Below are 21,141 nucleotides of genomic sequence, written 5' to 3'. Positions count from 1 at the left end.
AGGAAGGAAGGAAGGAAGGAAGGAAGGAAGGAAGGAAGGAAGGAAGGAAAGAAGGAAGGAAGGAAGGAAGGAAGGGAGGAAGGAAATTACATGTTGGCAGCATCGCTGCTTCTGAGGCTGTCTGGGGCTCGGCCCTCTTTTCTGTGTGTGTGTCTGTGTCCTCCCCCCTCTTCTTTAAGGACACCAGTCAGACTGGATTGGGGCCCACCCTAATGGCTGCATTTTAATTTGATTATCTCTGTAAAGACCCTGTCTCCAAATACAGTCACATTCTGAGGTTCTGGGGGGTTAGGAATTCAACACGTGGATTTGGGAGACAATGTAAGTCAGTCCATAACAACGGCCAGTAGTGGTATGACAAACCAGTGATCCTTCCTTAATGTATATGTTTTGTGTCTAGATTTACTTTTTTTATGTTTTAGGTCCTCCTGGCCCTAGAGGTCCGAAAGGTGACAGAGGATCCCAGGGACCCCCTGGCCCAACTGGTAACAAGGGACAGAAAGGAGAGAAGGGGGAGCCTGGCCCTCCCGGTCCTGCTGGTGAGAGAGGCCCGATCGGACCCATCGGCCCCCCTGGAGAGCGTGGCGGCAAAGGCTCCAAAGGCTCGCAGGGCCCCAAAGGCTCTCGTGGGTCCCCCGGAAAGCCTGGCCCTCAGGGCTCCAGTGGAGACCCAGGGCCACCAGGCCCACCGGGCAAGGATGGACTCCCTGGCCCACAGGGTCCACCTGGCTTCCAGGGACTACAGGGCACAGTGGGGGAGCCTGGGGTGCCTGGACCTCGGGGGCTGCCTGGCTTACCTGGGGTTCCAGGCATGCCAGGCCCCAAGGGACCCCCTGGCCCTCCTGGCCCATCAGGGGCCGTGGTACCCCTGGCCCTGCAGAATGAGCCAACCTCAGCACCAGAGGCCAACGGTAAGTCCAACCTCCCTCCACAGGAGACAGGCAGTGTCCGTGCTCGTGGCTGAGCCAACCCCCAGTGTACACACCCTCCTGGCCCCCCACCGTTTACTTGACAGTGAAGGCATGAGGGGTAGCCCTGCTCCCATCACTGGCCTCCACAGCAGGCTGGCACTTTACTCTGGACACTCCCAGGTTCCCAGTGCTCATGTACAGGGAGGAGTCAGGCCCTTAGGAGACCAACTCATCCCCAAACATTTCCTTCGTGGAAGCCTATGCTGGTTGCTCCCAACCCCCCTTTCCTGCCTTTATAGCTTCTCTCTAGGGACAGGCTGTGCCCTCAGGCAACCTCATCTGTGTGGAGAAGGAACTTTCTGCTGTGGGTGCCCAGATTTAGTTTTCCTTTTAAGAAGGTCTCATGGGTCCTCCCAGTGTTTTAATAATTAAGCCATTGGCAAAATTCAAATGTGTGATTAGCAACCAAGCCTGTTTTCGTCTTCTTGGACCAATTCTGCTTGATTTCCCTTGGTGGGACTCGGGCGACATTTGTGTTCCATGAGCCCAGTTTGGGTTCCGGGTTCTCCTGTCCAGGTGTTTACGGGCTCCGTGAGATTCCAGGGTGACACTGCACATCTGTGCCTGCCCTGCTTTTTCTTGTTTTTGTTATTTCTGTTATCGTAAAGACTAATCCAGACACAGAGGAACAAAGACCCAGTCACAGATATTTTCCAGATCGTGTGGTTTTTGACTACTGTGTGCGGTGCAGTCCCCTCCTCTGGGCCAGTCTCGGCTCCAAGAATGTCCGTGAACCTCAGCCACGGGCTCCACACAGGGACCCTTGGGCTGCTCCCGATGGGGCTGTAGCTTTAGCCTCTTAAACGTAGCTGAAGTAAGGCAGAGTGCTTTCTGTGTTTTTGTAATCAGCATTTAAAACTTTCACATTCCTAGGCTGCCCGCCTCACTGGAAGAACTTCACAGACAAATGCTACTATTTTTCAATTGAGAAAGAAAATTTTGAGGAGGCGAAACTTTTCTGTGAAGACAAGTCTTCACATCTCGTTTTCATAAACACGAGAGAAGAACAGGTAAGGCTGCCACATAACTGGGCTGGTGAAAACTATAATTTGAGGATAGTTTACACCTGGAAATTGCATGCTTGTTGGGGATTCAAAGGTATCAAGAATTCCTAGTCATATAAACATGGAAGGCGACATTATGGGATTGGGCTTCATCCAGTGGCTAGAGGCATTCATGGCCTTGGAATTATATCCTCGTTCTTCCTCCTGGAAGTTGTAGCATATCAAGCCTGGAGCTGTGTGGCGGCTTCTGGTGGCTGTCAGGAGTGTTGTAATGCAGAGGAGAAGCTTGAGAGCTGTCACCAGGCACCTGCTGAGACAGAGGCACAGGTGTGAGCACTGTAGGGGTGATGTGGGGTACAAAGTGCCAGACATGTGGTTAGGAAAAGCAGAGAAGACCAAGGGGCCAGCCCACACATGGTAATGACAGTGACCACTACATTAGGTCCCAGCTATGTGCCAGGCACTACACAAGGCATTTTCTCCTGTGACTCTCACAACAACCCTAGAACATAGGTATCATTATTACCCATTTTACAGATAAGAAAACTGAGGCCCTGAATGGTTTATGGGGCAAATGCAGAGCTGAGACTGAAACTGAGACCCTCCTAGCAACAAGGCTAAAGAAAGCTCTTTCTCTGGCGCCACATTATTCCAGCAGCCTCCTTCCTTTTCCCTAAGTATCTGCAGCAGACACAACCTTGAAAACAGATGTTTCTCATTGTGTCTGGCTGGAATGAGCACACAGAGGAGCAGGGACATCAGAACACACGGACCTGGGCTCAGTCCCAGATCAGCCACTTCTCATCTTTCCTACGTGGGTTGTTGTAAAGTCTTAAAGACACACTGCAGGCAGCACGCTGCCGTGGGGCCTAGCCTGAGGTGCTCAACAACACCATGGCTATTACTGTTATTAGGACGTGGGTTGATGGGTGGATGGAGGGAAGTGGCTGCAGGGAAGCCATTGAGTTGTCTGAGAGATTGTAAATTTGCAAGAGGAGAGAATGTCAAAGCCCCCCAAACAGTCAAAACAAGGCAAGTGCAATAAAAAAGCAGACAGCAAAAGCAGTGTGCAAGTTCTAACAAACATTTTCTTTTAAATTTCCCTCTTTTTTCTCAAATGTTAAAAAATTTAAAAAAAAAAAGTCTCACAGCCATCTGTTCTGAGAAATAGTAATTTGCCATCACTGATTTGTTTTTCAGCAATGGATAAAAAAGCAGATGGCAGGCAGAGATAGCCACTGGATTGGGCTCACAGACTTGGAACGTGAAAATGAATGGAAGTGGCTGGATGGGACGTCTCCAGACTACAAGTGAGTGCTCAGGAACTTCCAGATTGGTAGTCAGACACTCACAGTTCTGTGTTTTTACCTCTTGTCCAATTTCCTACAATTTCTTCCTTAATGACTTGGTGTTCCAGATGATCTTCTTAAACCGATGCTCAGACCCAATTCTGTATTTCCACTAGGGAAACTGTGGCTGACAATTGAATGCCTCTCTGATAGGGTTTTTCTTTTTTCCTTTTCATTTCTAAGAAAAAAAAAAATCACAACTTGGGCGACACCTGTGGCTCAAAAGGGTAGCGCACCAGCTCCATATGCTGGAGGTGGCGGGTTCAAACCCAGCCCCAGCCAAAAAAAAAAAAAAAAATCAGAACCACTCGTAAAACCACACAGCATGGTACTTCTGGCTGAAGTGTTTTCTTTAGATGCTATAGCAAAGGCTAACAAAGCCCAGACAACCTCACATACACTGAGTGTTCACCTCAGATGAGCTTCTGATGCCTGGCACGCTCCCTCCGGGGTAACGTCATGGGTGCTCCTGACCCTGGGAGGGTGTCTCAGCAGAGTACGATTATAAACTTCTAATTTTTGACTCTCCTCCATAGGAGAAATTCATATGTACAATAAAAAGGTTGCATTTGCTGGATAACTATCCCCTAAAGTCTTGAAGATTCTCCGTAAGTGCAGTGTGACCTCCGTTCTATAAAAGCAGCATCAGGCCAGGTGCAATGGCTCACGCCTGTAATCCCAGCACTCTGGGAGGCCAAGGCCAGTGGATTGCTTGAACTCAGGAGTTGGAGAGCAGCCTGACCAAGAACAAGACCCCATCTCTACTAAAAAATAGAAAAACTAGCCAGGTGTTAATGGCGGGCACCTGTAGTCCCAGCTACTTGGGAGACGGAGGCAAAAAGATCACTTGAGTCTAAGAGTTTCAGGATACTCTGAGCTATGATGCTATAGCACTCTACACAGGGTGACAGAGGGAGACTCTGTCTCTCAAAAAAAAAAAAAGATAAATACCTGAATAAGGCCATCTATCTTTTAAAAAATTAAAAGTGGCCAAATGTTGAGGTAGAACTTATAAAGATTTCAGGTCTGCTCCAGAGATAGTCAGCTTCAGACTGCTGCCAAGGGCAAGTGGACGTCTGCTGTGGGCCCATCAGAGCACCTGTGTGTTCCTCTGCACCTGTCCTGGGAAAGGAAGCTACTCTGGCACTCTCTGGCCCTCAGGAACTCCCCAACTGGTCTGAGGAACATACCTATATGGCAGAGATGCATTTTGGAGACTCAGAACTATTGTGGAGTTGACGTCTAAAATAGGAGAGGTAGAGGGTGGGAGGAGCAGATGGGAGGCAGAGAATTTTTTTTGTAATGTTGGTAATGCTGTGATTTTTTTTTTTTTTTGGTTTGTTTAAGAGAATTATGGAGAACTAAAGATTCATCTCTCCCACTTTTCTCACTGCTATAAATGTGCAAAAGGTCTGGGTTAGACTCACTAAGAAATTCAATCTTAAGCCTTCCCCCAAGACCAAACAGGATTGGCCCCTTTGGAAAGGATTAAGCTGGAACATGGCTGTCCGCACCAGCTCTCCCAGGGAGAAACTCTTCTCTTCCACGGAGTGCAGCAAGAATGATGTGGTTTGGGAGGAGAGCACCAGCACTTGGACCAGGGACCTGAGAAGGACGATGTCTCCAGACACCTTCCTGGGAACTGGTTCCCCAGCTGCAGCCACCCCAGAGCCTCCTGAAAGGCTCGGCTTCTGTGCCCCAGCCACAGACTCACTTCTCATTTTTCCACCCAGAGGAATACATATGCACGTAAAAATCCCCAGGATCAAATTTTAAAAGCAGGAATAAATTAGGCAGGCATATTATGAGGTCTCAATAACCAAAGGCTAATTTAATTTGACATATAAAAATAAACATTGTACAAACTAGAAAAAGAGCGGCACAGTCAGGCGGGGGTAGCACATGCTCTGGTGTCAGGGAGATGTGGGTTCCAGGCCTCGACCCAACAACACTCAAAGCTGCGGGACCCTGTGTGCATTATTCACCCATGCAGAATCGTCATGTCCCCCTTTATAGAATGAACTTTATTTGCAAAAATACCCATGTCAGTATTATAAACATGGAATAAGATGTTTTCATTTAGAAAAGGACTTGGCACATGAGAAATGCTTGAGAAATAATAACATGCTTGTATTGGTTTTATCGCTACTATTGTCATAATTATTATCACACTAGTAAATAATTGCAGATTTATACTACCTTGAATGTGCACAGTGTACAGTATCCTGATTGGGATGTCACATACACAACAGGCTTGTGAAGAACACAGAATATTCTCTGCATGGCCTGGGAATCGGGCACTGGGGTTCAGGCTCTCAAAAGTCCCCACCAGTATAAAACACCCCCAATTTTTTTCCTGTAGACTCACATTTTCTCCCCTACTTTTGCTTCTATGGCCCCCAAGTATTGACCCATCCTTCTTCCTTTCCTTGGTCACCAGCAATGATTTCTGGAGCTCATGAGCATATATTATGAATAATTATATGCCAAAAAATTGGATAATCTAGAGAATGGATAAAATCTTAGAAAAATACAACCTTCTTAGACCTAATCAAGCAGAAATAGGAAGCCTGAACAGACCAACAACAAATAAGGAGCTTTATTAGGAGCTTGACTCCTAATAAAGAAAAGCCCAAGATCAGGTGCCTTCCCGGCTGAACCCTGTCAAACATTCAAAGAAGAATTAATACCAGTCTTCCTTAAACTCTTCCAAGAAATAAAAGTAGATAGGCCATCCCATGCCTTGCACGTTAAATGCCACAGCTCTCCCCTTCCTGTTTTCCCCAGCACAGACACACACAGCCCTTTACAATTTGATTAAGGGTTTTGTGGTTACTGCCAACGAGCAAATAGACAGGGGATAATAGGCTCTTCCTTCACCTCACCTCATTTTTCATGCCGAGTCCTAGAATGAGAAATAAGGTGCTACCTAGAACTAACAGAAAGCCACAGTGACATGGAATAGACGCCACGTCTTAGCGCACACACAGACTGCACTCGGGTTTATGCCCACGAAACCTGCAGCCTGACTCGCTGCCTCATCTGGCTGTTTCTGAAACAGGACAGGACCAGCTGAGGAGGACAGCAGGAGCCGCCAGCTGTGACGGCTCGGGATTGGTGCTGCGACAGGTCCTCAGATGCTTTGGGTCTACGTGCCAATATAGTTTCAAAAGAAAGACTGGAGGGCTGGCATAGACAGTTGAGATTTTACTTCCCAATTAAGAACATGGTATTTAAAAATCACCTCTCAACAAATTTCAGCATTAAAAAGATAATAAGTCTAAAATTCTTTCCAAGAAACAGCTGGCTGTCTTATACTCTCTCTCAAATACATACATTGTCCCTTTTCTCTTTTTTTTTTAATTTACTTTTTTTAAAATTTTGGGTTAATGTAAGGGTACAACCAGGTCAAAATACTTGAATTTGTTCAGTAGAGTCCCTCTTGTAGTGATGACCCACTCTCAAAGGTGTGCCAAACAGCCCCACCCCATGCCCGTTCCGTAGGTGTACCCCACCCCCCTCCCCACTTCCCCTCCCTTGTTCGCCTTCCTCCCAAATTGAATTGAAATGAGGTTTTCTTCTATGTGGACTCGAATTAGATTGTCTGCTGGCTCCATGTTAGTGTTGAGTCCATTGGATTCTTGCTTTTCCATTCCTGTGACACTTGCGTTGTTCCTTATTCTCACTTCACACTGACAACTTCATTCGTGGCCAGCACCAGCCTCCTGACTGGAGATTGAGGTCCCTTTGCCCACAGCCCTGTGATAACAATCAGTGAATCACCCTGGGGTACCCACCAGGAGCCAGGCTCCGTGCTGGCCTGCAGGTCTTTTACCTGTCATTGGACTCAGGTAAAAAGCACTACTTTCCACAACTGTGTTTCAATCACGAGTGTCCATCACCCCTAAGTGTGGACAGAGCAAAGAGCAGGGCTTCAAAGGAGATTTCAACATACCCCCGTCAGTCATTGATAGAACAGGTAATTAGAGAAATCAATAGGGATGTAAAGTACATTATCAACTAACTGGACTTGGTTGATATTTATGGCACATGTTGCCTAATAACTGCAAACGCACGTGCTTTTCAAGTGCACCGAGATAAACTATAGGCTGAACCACAAGACAAGTCCATCTTCTTTCCAGCATCTACTTGTGAGTGGAGTTTAGGTGCTATATAAGCTGACATTCCTCTCCCAAATATATATAGGTAGTCTCTGGGTAGAAGACAGTTTCTGTAGGCCAGTTCTTAAGTCGAATTTGTATGTAAATTGGAACGAGTACATTTACTTACGACCTGTAATAGCCTCCATTCCTAAGTGTGAGTCATATATCAAATACTTTAACTCAGGGACTGCCTATGCATTCTATTTTTCTGACACATTCGTTTCTGTTTTATTATACAGGGTGGCCATAAAGTTCGTGTACAATTTAAGACAGTGTGCAATTTGAAATTGCACACGAACTTTATAGCCACCCTGTATAATCACACAGACTGAGAGGTTTTACCACAAGTCACTCTGTGTGATTTTAGCTTTGTCAAAGAGATGCTTGGAGACTCTGGGTGCTCAGCCTCCAGTCCGAGTTGCCCATGCAGCCTCACTCAGGCCCTGCGTTCACACCGGCCACCCGTCACCTCCCACCGCCACACAGCTACATTCTGCTTAGAGTCCTAAGGAAAGCCTTCTGGAATGTATGTGAAAAATTCCAGTGACCTGGAAAAAACCAACGGAGAAAGGTGATAATCTCCTTTCTTATCACCAGATTATCTAGTTCCTAAGTCTCTCTTATTTACTTAAAGAGTAAATAAAATGACTCTTAAAATGACTGAAAAGTAAATGTACAAGGAAAATATTAAGCAGGTCTTCTAAACCCTAAGAAGTCTTATTTTTACAAGTTCCCAATTGACTAGTGAATCAAGAATATCAAATGTCCCATCATTACACATTCAGGAATCATAGTTCTCAAACTTTATGAAGAAAATTGGAATCAACCCCCCTCACATTACTGGCAGCAGTGAACAAAATATACATCAACAAGACGGAACTGTTTAGGCATCATTGACATTTCCAGAGGAGTCCTGCAAGGTCGACGGATGAACACAAAGAGCATATGGGAAAGTATTTTTCCTTCCAGTTTTTCTCTGTCTGGCATCACTGTGATAGTCTGAAATTTTGAATTCATCTGTCTTATCTGCTACTTATGCTCCCTGAGAGTCAACGCTCTGTTCTCTGCATTGCTGTATTGAGATCAGTGGTCCCCATCCTTTTGGGGGACGAGGTCCATGGAAGACAACTTTTCCACAGACAGAGGTCGAGAGGGACGGTTTTGCGATGATTCAAGCCCATTACATTTATGTCAGATCCTCAGGCATGGATTCTTATAAGGAGTGTGCAACCCAGACCCTTCTGCACTCCCACGAGAATCTAATGCTGCTGATCTGAGAGGAGGCAGGGCTCAGGCGGTGATGAGCGGGATGAGGAGCAGCTATAAATACAGAGGAATCTTCACTCACTCACCTCCTGCTGTGTGGCCTGGTTCCTAGCAGGCCAGAGACCAGTGCCAGTCCTCAGGGTTTGGGGAATGCAGACCTAGACCTTACCTGGCACCTCGCAGGAGCTCTGTGGATATGTGAGTGAGTGAAGGAATATTTTCTAACTCTCCCTTCTAAGTATTATCCCACTTTTACTCTCATCAGTTGATGGTTTCCTCTATTTTTTCATTACTAGATTTATTTGAGGTCACTCAATTCACTTTTTTTCTTTCTTTTCCTTGGAGACAGGGTCTCACTCTGTTGGCCAGACTAGAGAGCAATGGTGTAGTTATAGTTCACTGTAATCTCAGATTCCTGGGCTTATCCTCCCACCTCGGCCTCCTGAGTAGCTGGGACTATAGATGGATACTACCATGCCTGGCTAGAGGGTCTCACCATGTTGCACAGACTGGTCTTGAATTCTTGGCCTCGGGTACTCCTCCCACCTTGGCTTCCCAAAGTGCTGGGGTTATAGGCATGAGCTACTGCACCCAGTCTTCAGATCCATTTTCTTAAAAATTTCCAAATAGGCCAGGCATGGTGGCTCATGTAATCCTAGCACTCTGGGAGGCCTAGGCAGGTAGATAGCTTGAGCTCAGGAGTTCAGGAGACCAGCCTGAGCAAGACGCTGTCACTAAAAATAGCCAGGCATTGTGGCAGGCACCTGTAGTCCCATTTATTCAGGAAGCTAGGCAAAGAGGATGGCTTGAGCCCAGGAGTTTGAGGTTGCTCTGAGTGAGACTCTGTCTCAAAAAAAAAAAATACATACATAAAAAAGATGTAGGCCAGGTGGCCCAGCTCAGTGCTAATCCTAGCACTCTGGGAGGCCAAGGCAGGTGGATCACCTAAGCTCAGGAGTTTGAGACCGGTCTGAGCAAGAGTGAGACCCCCATCTCTAAAAAATAGCCAGGTGTTGTAGTAGGTGCCTATAGTCCCAACTACCAGGAAGACTGAGGCAAGAGAATTGCTTTGAGCCCAAGAGTTTGCAGTTGCTGTGAGCTGTGATCCCACAGCACTCTACCAAGGGCAACAAAGTAAGACTGTGTCTCAGTAAAAAAAAGATGTAGGGCAGCATGGCCACTCTCCTTGAGTGACCCGAGGACACACTCTGGCAGATGGGTGCTGAGTCATTATTTACCGGAAGCACCCCCCGCCACAGATGTCCCTTCAGACCCTCTAAGAGAGGCGGACTCATCCTCTCCAGCAGTAACCACAAGCTTCTGTACACGAACATGCTTCTTAGACAGGATTTAGCCTTTAAGAATTGAGTCTAGAAGCACATCTGATTCATCACATGGCAACAGGATCAAGCACTGAGTGTCAGCCCTGGCAAAGTGCTGCTCTGAGCAACAGCTTCCAACTTAACAAGCCCCAAGTGAATGCATCCTGAAGAAAACTTTTAAGAATCTCTCGCCCAAAAAAGGCTGTGAAATAGTGAACTGTATGAGTCATTTTCAGTAAGACTAAATTACTATTTCTTTCTAGAGCAATCAACCATCTACAACTTAGCCATAACCAGTTGTAACTGTAGGTTCTTAAAACATATAAAGGGCCTCTCACTTTCTCTCCCTGCCTCTGACTTGTTAGAAGCAAGATACCGAAATGCACAGAGATCCCCCTGAGTTCTCACAAGAGTGAGTATTTGTCCGTATGTATGTGTATCGTGTCCTTACAAGACATGTAAACTCACACACATGTATACAACATGCCCAGAAGTCAGCATTCCAGCAGACATGAGACAGTCATTCATCTAACTGGGTCAAGGAAGGATCTGCTCCCTCTGCATTGTGATGGAGCAACTCAGTGAGTTGGTTTCATTGTGGCAAAGAAAACAAGCCTGCAGGGAAGGGACTGCTGCATTACACCTTACTCTGCAAAACAGCTGCTGCGTATTCTGAATAAGAGCGCAGACTGCTTTTTAAACGATACGTTTTTATTCCAGGACAAATAACATGCTTCAGTTTTGCTTTTTATGTTTCTCTGCTGCTCTTGACTAAAGAAGCCTTCTGCATTACTGTGCCCAATAACACTCAATTTCTGTTTTGTTACAAGAAATTGGAAAGCTGGACAGCCAGATAACTGGGGTCACGGCCATGGGCCAGGAGAAGACTGTGCTGGGTTGATTTATGCCGGGCAGTGGAATGATTTCCAGTGTGAAGACATCAATAACTTCATTTGCGAAAAAGACAGGGAGACAGGTAAGCAGTGGGTGGGATTTAAGAGGGAGCCGGGGAGTTTATATCCCATTAAACGGGAGAGGTAGTATCAGGGCTCTGCAGTTAGGTTCCAGTCCTGGTTCTGCCACTTTCCAGCTGGTCAAGTTACAAACTTCAGGGAATTAACACAATAATAATAGTATTTTCTTCATGGGGTTGTTGTGAGGACTTAAGTAAGCTAATAAATGTGTCTAACATACTATAGGAAGTACTCTGGTCCAGGTCAGTATCTTTTCGTATTGTTAGCCAATAGTTCTTTAAAATATGGCACCAGTGCTATCTTTTTCACAGATGTCTGTACACAGCCACTTGAAGCAACCAAGCATTTGTGTCCACGTATATTTATTGAGCACATACTATAGGCCAGATGCTAGGCTAGATACTGGAAGATTATAATCTGTGCTCTTAATAAGCTCATAACCCAAACCAGGCTTTGGAGATTTTCTTGACTTCAAAGGATAGTTATCTAAAGCTTCATTTCATACATGACCTTTCGTGGAATAGGCATCTGGTTCTCTTCATCAGAACTAGTTTGTGGTACAGGTGTGGAGGAAATGGGAAATGAATTCTAATGGAGAGGGGTTCCTTTGTGAGGTGATGATAGTTTTGAATTGCACAACTTTGTGAATATACTAAAGAATTATATACTTGAAATGGGTGAACTGTGTGATTTGTGAATTACATTTCAGTAAAGCCATTTTTTTTAAGTTGGTAAACAGAAGTAACTGGGGCACAAATTATCCATATATGCATTCCAGAAACAATCATCGGGTTGAGTGTCTTTGATGTGTCTGGCATTGGTCCAAGTGCTAGAGGTAAGAATCTTAAGATAAATAAGGAAGTTACTACAGCTGTGTCAGTTGAGAAGGCGCAACACAGATATCTAAACAAGAGATTATCATGGATGGTGACAACCCAGATTTGTCATTTGTTGACTTTTTTGGCCATTTGGGATTTGAGTAGGGACTGACTTCCCCAGAGCAAGCTTCTTCAAAATGAAACGTAGCTTTTACTCAATCTGATTAAGAACTTTTAGACGTTGCTTAAAAAAAAAAAAAGCATTGTTGAACAATGTATTTTAGAATCTTTCCTACAAAAATATGTGTCCCTTTTTGAACTGTATTCTCTTTAGGAAAAGCTAATGCCCTTCCTTCTTTCTCTCTTTTAGTACCATCAGCCGCATTATAATGGACTGTGGTGTAATGACGTGAAAAGTTTTCAGACAGCTCCAAGGCGATGGACGCTTCTTTCTGATTACATCACCTTCTCACCACCAGATTGAGGAAAAAGCACTGAAAACCAGTTACTGAAAAAAATTGACAGCTCCTGTTTCTCACCATCTGCCATTACCCCAGGACTTGGGAACTGCAGTGTTCCCCCAGTGTGATATGCTGACTTTTAGTGTGCACTTGGACTGAATCGCATAGATTTTCCTCAGCCAGTAACCATACATTTATGCAAATTTTATCTGCCCAAGTATGGAGTGCTCCAATCAGAAAACAGACTATCATTGGTTGTTGAGCTATAGGAAGAACTTACCCATATACTGTGTGAAACAGTACCTTACATTTCTAAAATCTCAAAGGTAGGAGAAACATGCAGACATACAGATATATAGACCAACATTTAGTAATAATATGAAATATACTTAAAGAGCTTTTAAAACTTTGTATTTTTGTACAAAATATTTGCCTTTTACAATTTTCCTTTCTTCCTTTTTTTTTTTTTTTTTTTTTTGGTCATTTTACAGTATACTACATGGAGCCAAAGAAAACAATAATGGTACTAAATAAAAATTCATAGGGTTTCTTGTCAAATTTAATTCTACTCAAGTGGCAACGAATTTTTTCAGTTGTGGTTTTTAAAAAAATTGAATATATGTATACATATATAATTTTTAAGGTATCATTTTCTCAGAGGAATCAATCAGTTGAAGTATCGAGAAATATCCTCATAGATTTTGCCGGTATTGATCAAACCTGAGCACACACACAGCTCAGAGAAGTGGGCTGTGCCTCCAGCCCATCTCCAGCCAGTGCTCCTGGTGTGTGCCTGGCCAGACGCAGAGGACGTGCCCAACTCAGAATGTGCTTTTACTCCATTTGGTGGAGTCGGGGTAGGGTGGAGGGGCATCTGCTGGGAAGGGTAGAGCACTTGGCTGTCTAGAAAGCCCTGTTTTATGGCTGAGACTACACTTCGTATCAGACCCGTACCAGAACTGATACTGTTGGGACAGTCTGGTGTCACATGAGCAAGGGACGCTGGACGGGAACCAGCTGTATGCCACCTGGGAAGTTTGTTAAGTCACGTCCCAAAAGTATAACTTCGAGGCACATGCATCCTGTGATGCAAGAATAAACCTTTGGCCACTTCACTGAACTCTCACAAAGAACCTTTCCTCTGAGCCTATCTTCCTTGACTTGCTGTTGAAAAGTCTAACAAGAAAAGGACTGAAATGAGGCATTAAATATAACTGATGCTCAAAAGTAAAAGTAATTTCCATCTGACAGACTTTCTCTCCTCCCTCCCAAGGGTCCTCCCTGGCCATGCTGCTACCTATCCCAAATAAAATGGTAAAAGAATAAAGACAGAGTTTGACTTTCACTCCTGCAGCCATGTGGACTGTGTTGCTTTGCCCATGATACTATTCATGCTACTTATTGGCCCAGGAATGGCCGTGTCCTCAGCACCTTTGTGCCCTGCCGGCCTACCTGGGGCCTGTGCAGGTAGGCAGGACATGCTGGCTTCTGGGCCTGAGTTACCAAGCCTGTGACACAAGGCAGGCACGCTACCCCAATGCCTCTTCAGGCTTAAGGATTCACAGACCAAACCAACCCTCTTTCTCATGCTCTTCCTGTTGTTCAAGTGTCGATTAAAATTTGTCTTCAGAAGAAACTTGGAATTAAATATCTGATGCCATCATCAGAGTAGACCAGTGCTGGCTTTCAGGGCTGAAGTTGTTCTTCCCCTAGCCCTAATAATAATGTACCACGTGCTTATTATTTATCAGGTAGTGGGACTAAGTGCTTCCATCTACTCATCTCATGTAATCCTCCCAACAGCCCTCGGAAATAGGCCTTTTTTTTTTTTTTTTTTTTTTGAGAAAGTCTCTAGAGTACAGTGATATCAGCCTAGTTCACAGCAACCTGAACCTTCTGGGCTCAAGCCATCCTCCTGCCTCAGCCACCCAAATAACTGGGACTACAGGCGCCTGCCAAAATGCCCATCTAGTTTTTCTATTCTTTTTTTTCTTTTTTGAGACATAGTCTCACTTTGTCACCCTCAGTAGAGTGCTATGGTGTCATAGCTCACAGCAACCTCAAGCAATTGAGGCTCAAGCGATTCTCTTGCTTCAGCCTCCCTAGGAGTTGGGACACAGGTGCCCTCCGCAACACCTTGGCTACTTAGAGACAAAGTATCACTCTGGCTCAGGTTGGTCTCAAACCTGTGAGATCAGACAATCCACTGGCCTCAGCCTCCCAGAGTGCTATGATTATAGGCATGAGCCACTGCACCAGGCCTAGTTTTTCTCATTCTAGGAGAGACAGGGTTCTTGCTCTTGCTCAGGCTGGTCTCAAACTCCTCAGCTCAGGCAATCCACCCACTTGGCCTCCCAGAGTGCTAGGATTACAGGCATAAGCCACTGCACTGGGCTCTGAAGTGGGTCTTACTACCCTCTCCATTTCAAAAGGCCTGGGGCTCCAGAGATGATGTGATTTCCCAGGTGGTCACAACATCACTGAGTAGTGAGATCAGATACACACCCAAGATTTGAAAATGTTCTAATTTTCTTTAGGAATCAGTGACCGTCTTAACACACTGAACAGCAACGTGAGTATCACACATCATGAGATGCCTCCTGTACATTTCCACAGATTGAGCCATTTATACACCAGGTTTCTATTCACCCAGTCGCAGCTGATGGTCTTCTGGAGAAGAGAGTCTTAGTAAAGTATGACGAGGGCTTCAGGCACCTGACTTGCTATGTGCTATGGAAGGATGGAAAACATTGTCATCTCTATAAATGGCTTTTGAAACAATGAATGTAAAATAGGCAAAAAGAAAGAAAAGCTTTCCTCTGTGACCAGTGATCATCCACTCAGCCCTGCCCGTCCTTTCAGTTTGCGCCAGTTAAAGTTTAAGCTGAAGCAGACATCATAGTAACAACCGCTCCCACTAAAAAAAAGACAACATGTTTAAGACAGTGACAGCTGCAAGTAACAGTCGCAAGCATGTGTATTTTGCCTCAGATGACAAAACTCATCTTTTCTTGAGAAAGTAAGCATGTTAACTCACTCATGACCCCAAATCACAGAACAGTAACACTTTAAAAATATACCACTTTCGCGAACCTTCTCTGTCTTATCCTCATGCCAACTCATTGTCCCTCCTTGAGCAATAAGGAAACTGAGAATCAGGTTGGAGAACTGCCGTGGCTCACATTCCTGTCCCAACTGCTTTTGATAATGAGATTTGATAAGGTTCCTCATTTTTATGTCCCCAAATCCGAGTCAATCCTGCCTCTGAGCTCCAGCCTAAGATCTTCCAAAGTATCCCAGTTGGCTACAGGACACTTCTTCAGGAGCAAGAGGCCCATGATGCTGCTTGCCTGGTTCCCAGCCCCACCTCCAGCCTCCCTCCAGCTGCTACCCCACCCTCCCTCGCCCATGGAGCAGAACAGCCCAACAGCCACCTGCACCTTCCCACAAGCTCACTCTTACCTCCATGCTCCACCTGGATTCTCCTTTCCTGCCCTCTTTACTTGGAAAGCACCTCCTTTAAGACTCGGCTCAAGCATCACTTCTCGTCTGAGCCCCCTTCCAGGCCAAAAGCTCTGAACCTCGCATTACCCTGGGGAGCACTGCACTGGACGCTCTGCAGAAAGGCCTAAGAGATACTGAATGTACAGAGAGAGAGGTGAATGTAGCTGGTCAGTTACAAACTCTTTTATTTATTTTATTTTTTTTTTGGAGAGACAGAGTCTCACTTTGTCACCCTCGGTAGAGTACCGAGGTGTCACCCCTCACAACAACTTCAAACTCTTAGGCACAAGCCATCCTCTTGCCTCAGCCTCCTGAGTAGCTGGGACTACAGGCACCTGCCACTATGCCCAGCTAGTTTTTCTACTTTTAGTAAAGACAGGGTCTCGCTCTCGCTGGGCTGGTCTCCATCTCAGGAGCTCAAGCCTCAGCCTCCCAGAGTGGTAGGATTCAGGAATGAGCCACTGTGCACGGCCCAGTCACAAAATCTTAAAAGAAAGGATGAGAGAAGCCAAGCAGACACGTGGAAGCATTCGCATTGCTCATAGTTGGTGTAGGATATATACACGTGTGTGTGTGTGTGTGTGTGTGTGTACGAACGGAAGATTGAGTGAAATAATTAAATAGTAAACTAGATTTGTTCTCTTTACCAAAACATGGCCCTGAGACAGGGAAAGTGTTGGAACCCTTTCTAAATGTAGTGTGACAGGGCATCTCACCTCTTACTGTCACACTCAACAATTTTAGAAATAAGCAAGCTTTCCGGTCGTTCTAAGAAACTATTTCTCTATACAATAATTCCATTTCCTGGGAAGAATCTCTTTTTTTTAGAGACAGAGTCTTACTTTGTCATCCTCGGAAGAGTGCCATGGCGTCACAGCTCACAGCAACCTCCAACTCCTGGGCTTAGGCGATTCTCTTGCCTCAGCCTCCCGAGTAGCTGGGAACACAGACGTCCACCACAACACCCAGCTATTTTTTGTTGCAGTTTGTCCGGGGCCGGGTTTGAACCCACCACCCTCGGTATATGGGGCTAGTGCCTACTCACTGAGCCACAGGCGCCGCCCGAGAAAAATCTCTTAATGGCATGGCATCATATTTATTTTTTCAATCACAAGGCAGTTGTTGACAACATTTTGTTCCTCTCCTCCATCCTTCTTCTTCCCCTTCTACAAAGAAGTATGTAGCATACCAGCAAACAGTCAGGAGAGAGCAGGCTTAAGAAAAGCAATTTTAATTCCTCAACAGTCTCGCCTGAGTTTTGCATTTTCCAGAGAATGGATATACGAGTGATCTGTCTCTGTTCAGTCTTGCCTTTTATAGCCGGGATTGCATCCCAGCTCCCAGCCTCCTCTGAGGACATATTAGCCTTGGGTTTGCAAAGCAGGAATCACTGTGAACTTGGGCAGGAGTCAGCTTCCAGGGCAGGGGCTCCTTCCAACAACTCATCCAAACAGGACATTCAATGGGCTTAACCGAAGGGTCTCCATTTACTTATTTGGTCAGGAGTGGAGAATTGTCCATTGGCCAGTCTTCCTACACTTGCTGCCAGGGCTCGCTGTACTCTTTAATCATCACTCATTGCCCGCACCCCACCGAATCACACCATGAGGCAAAGGACCAACTCCTGCACAGAGACCTGAAGATCAAACTAGTTAAGTAATTTTCCCAAGAACTGAGACTTGAACTCCTGGCCTCCTAGCTTCCTCTCTGTCATGCTGTCTCCTGTGCTTTAACTGTGACCTTACTGACTGCCTGGGCTTTGTATAGCGTATTTTTCTCAACCACAAGAAATCAGATGAGCCACCAGGAACACCCTCTCTTTGTAACAGAACCAGGGAAGTGATAAAGGCATCCTGGTTTGCACACTTCAGATAAAAGCTCTAGAACAATCCCGTTGCTGTCAGCATTCAAGGAGGGAAGAGTCTATTTGGCTTCCAATGCCATGGATGTCCAAGAGGTCTAGTTTGGAGAAACCACCCTAGATTCCAGTAGCTAGATCTCTCACATGGTCGTCTGATCTAATTAGTGTAGAATGATGGAAGCGTGAGCTCTGGAGCCAAACGGGCCCATGTTTGAATCCTGCTCTCTACTTTCTAGTTGTGAGATGTATTCAAACAAGTGGCAAATAACTTTCTCTCCTCATGTCTCTCCCTTCCCCCAGGCTTTCTGCCCACGGAAAGAGCAAGCTCTGGTGTTGCTTCTCCTGATACTGGTAGGGACACGGCTTTGATGATCATCTCACTGAGAATGCTTCCTTTCAAAATCACAGAGAGGGGTGATATGGGAACAAAGTGAAATCATGCTGTTGCGGCTCCATTAGTCCAGTAAATGCTGAAAAAAATACTAATTTGTACCTCTTTGTGTATCATCCCTGCTCTAGGTATCAGAGGAGAGGTTCCTGTCGGTTTGGATTAAGGATCAATGTGGCTGCAGAAGTGAAGACCCAAAGCAGCAGCCTGAATGAGATGGAGGCATCTTTCCCTTGCACCTGGCTGTAAGAATAGGAGCAGCCCAGGGAGCCACACTCCTACTGTGTGGTGGCTGTCCCTTAGCTGCCGCCCTCGTCCACATGGTCTGAAAGGCTCAGCACTACAGCCACATCCCAAGCAGCAGGCTTAGGAGGGGAATAAAATTTCTCCCAACCAAACCTTTAGGGAGAAGCAGAGCTGCCCCGCCAAGCCCAGCCATGCTCAGCCACCCCCTAGACCATGAGAATAAACAAATGCTTAGTGCTGCATCTACTCTGAGGAGGTGGGGGTTGTCCATCACACAGCATTACCAGGGCTAATGGTACTGAGATGGGGCTGACTCACAGCAGCTCTCCACACAGTCAGTTTGCACTGGTCCCTCAGGAGCCTTTCCCCACCCGGCCCTGCTGTTCTCTGGGCTTTGGGAGGTAGATGGTCATGGGCTCCCGTGGCTTCTGGCTTCTAGTTGGGTTTGGACAATGACAAGCACTAGCAAGAAAGAGAGAGTGAAGTTGGGGTATTTCGTCCCCTAGCTTCCTCCCTCTCCCCACATCTCCTGGCAAGTGGTCCAGCTCTCCCTCTCTCTGGCTCCAGGAGTAGCAACTTCCTCTTCCCCCTAGTAAAGCTTGCAGCTGCTGCCAGCCTGAGAGTCTGCGCTATCCTTATTGTTTTCCCTAAATTCTTCCCACATCTTTGTTGGCTGTCCCTTCGTGAAACTCTCCTCAATTACCCAGCCCAAGTGAGCCACCTTTTTCTTGGAGGTTAACTGACACCCCCTTTCACCCACATCCAACCTTGCTGGCCCCAGAGCCTTTGCTCTTCTTATTCCTGGCCCCCAACCCGCCACACAGTGTGTCACCCTCCTCTTCATGGGTCCAAACATGAGTCCCCTTTCAGGCATAGCTCATGCTCCCCTTCTAAGACAGTTCCTCCAAAGTCTCCAGAACCCGGTGAGCCTTCCCAGGATCCAGTACCCACATCACAGCCTCAAGTTTTTGTTTCATATGAAAGTACAGCAGGCTTTGAACTGTGCCCATAGAGCCCCGGTAATCCTGAGAGGGTGGCCGGGAAGAGAGGGTCTACAGAGCAGGTGGATCCCGGAGCTCTAGCCAGAACAACATCATGTTTATCTCATGTATATGATTTCATCTGATATTCAATGTTGTTAAAAAGTTGGGAAACTTTGGTGCAGTATACCCTAGTCTCTAACTTTTATGTCTTTCAATCTTTTCTACCCAAAATGAATAAAAGAAATTTATCCTCCAAATACCCTTTTAAGTTCTTCCTTTGTTAGGACACCTAACAGAGGCAGATGAGTGATGGACAGATGGAAGGACGGAAGGACGGAGGCATGAATGGGCACATGGATGGATGGGCAGGCTGCAGCGCTCATAAGAAGTTTCTTCACAGGCTCTGCTCACTTCTCAGGGGCTACACACATCCCATCAGCTGCATCTCTTCTTAGCACTTACACCAAACTTTAAAAGGCCAACTAACTGGGAATGAGTCATAGGGATGTGGGACAGAATGGCTGGATTCAGCCCAGTAGGCAGCTGTACATCCCACCTCCTTAGACATGAAAGGAAGTGGCACAGGAGGGGTGGCACAGGAGTCTGATACTGTGGGAAGTAAGACACACAGGGGGCAAGAGTCCCCCGTGCAAACATATTTTAAAAATCTATCATTTCTATCCCTTCCTAAAAAATATTTCTGACCTTCAATCTTCCGCCATGATGTTCACAGGTGGTAAAACGAACAAAATAATCATTCCTCATGCTTAATCAACATATGCAATTACCATGTTATACAGGACTCCCATGACCTGATCTTTCATGGGGCTAATAATTTGTTTCTAAAGAACTACTGGGCGGCACTTGTGGCTCAGAGGAGTAGGTCACCGGCCCCATATACTAGAGGTAGTGGGTTCAAACCTGGCCCTGGCCAAAAGCTGCAAAAAAAGAACAATAAAAAAATAAAGAACTACTGCTGTGCCTCCCTTTAGACAAAAAGAAGCTGTTTTTTTCTCCAGATGTATAGTTTGGGGTCCGTTTTATAAAACAGTCAGGATTTCAGGTCCTATAAGATGCCATTTAATTCAAGTTCTGCAAAGAGATAAGCATTTACACTGGAACTTCGCCAATTTCAACTCTGTATCTACAACGTCATTGGATGAAGGGTACCCAGAGCCCTGAAACCACAGGCACAAGGGAAAATGACCAGCACCTTTTTATCAGGGGTCTCCAACCTGAGGTCTGCAGGTAGTGTTCGTATATTTAATGTGTGGCCCAAGATGACACTTATTAGTTCAATGTAGGACAGAGGTAGAAAAAGGTTGGACACCCCTGACAGATCCTGGAAAAAAGGAGAGAGAAAGAAATAGAGACAAAGAGGACCAGCTAGGAGCACATGTGTTACTTTTGAACTTGAGTCCATTCAAAAGTCATTGAGTCTTTCCATGGAAAAAGCGCTGCACTCAGAATCCACTCAAGTCCTCCCCAACGCCCAGGCCTGCGTTTCAGAATCTGACAGATCAGGAAGAGCTGACTCCACAGCACATACTGTTTTTAGGGTATGAAGACTCACCTGCTCGACACCACATGGGCTCACTTTTCAACTCTGGAGTTACAATGTTTGAAAATCACAGAGCCCTAGAAGTTACTCTTTCCTGTTTCCATTTTCCATACAAGCAACAAGGTCCCGTGGGTTGCATTTTCCAGAGCCTTACGTTAAGAACTGGCTCCTTGGCTCAGTGCCTGTGGCTCAAGCAACTAAGGTGCCAGCCACATACACCTGAACTGGCGGGTTCAAATGCAGCCCGGGCCTGCCAAACAACAATGATAG

The 21,141-nt window shown here is 45.9% G+C and overlaps 1 protein-coding gene across 1 annotated transcript in view; it reads left to right on the top strand.

Moving 5' to 3' along the window:
• The window catches only part of COLEC12 (collectin subfamily member 12), a 181,671-nt gene extending 168,775 nt beyond the window's left edge, over positions 1–12,896 (top strand). The window contains exons 6-10 of the mRNA XM_003784795.2: positions 423–911; positions 1,845–1,981; positions 3,176–3,285; positions 10,906–11,051; positions 12,238–12,896. Coding sequence (XP_003784843.1) covers positions 423–911; positions 1,845–1,981; positions 3,176–3,285; positions 10,906–11,051; positions 12,238–12,257 — 902 coding nt within the window. The 3' untranslated portion in view covers positions 12,258–12,896. The remainder of the gene's footprint in view (positions 1–422; positions 912–1,844; positions 1,982–3,175; positions 3,286–10,905; positions 11,052–12,237) is intronic.
• Positions 12,897–21,141: the final 8,245 nt, after the last annotated feature.

Source organism: Otolemur garnettii, unplaced genomic scaffold (genome assembly GCF_000181295.1).
Source record: "Otolemur garnettii isolate 467f Iridium unplaced genomic scaffold, OtoGar3 scaffold00012, whole genome shotgun sequence".
Classification (NCBI taxonomy): domain Eukaryota; kingdom Metazoa; phylum Chordata; class Mammalia; order Primates; family Galagidae; genus Otolemur; species Otolemur garnettii.
The sequence above is the reverse complement of the archived record's forward strand: the minus strand, read 5'-3'. Positions and strand labels throughout refer to the sequence as shown.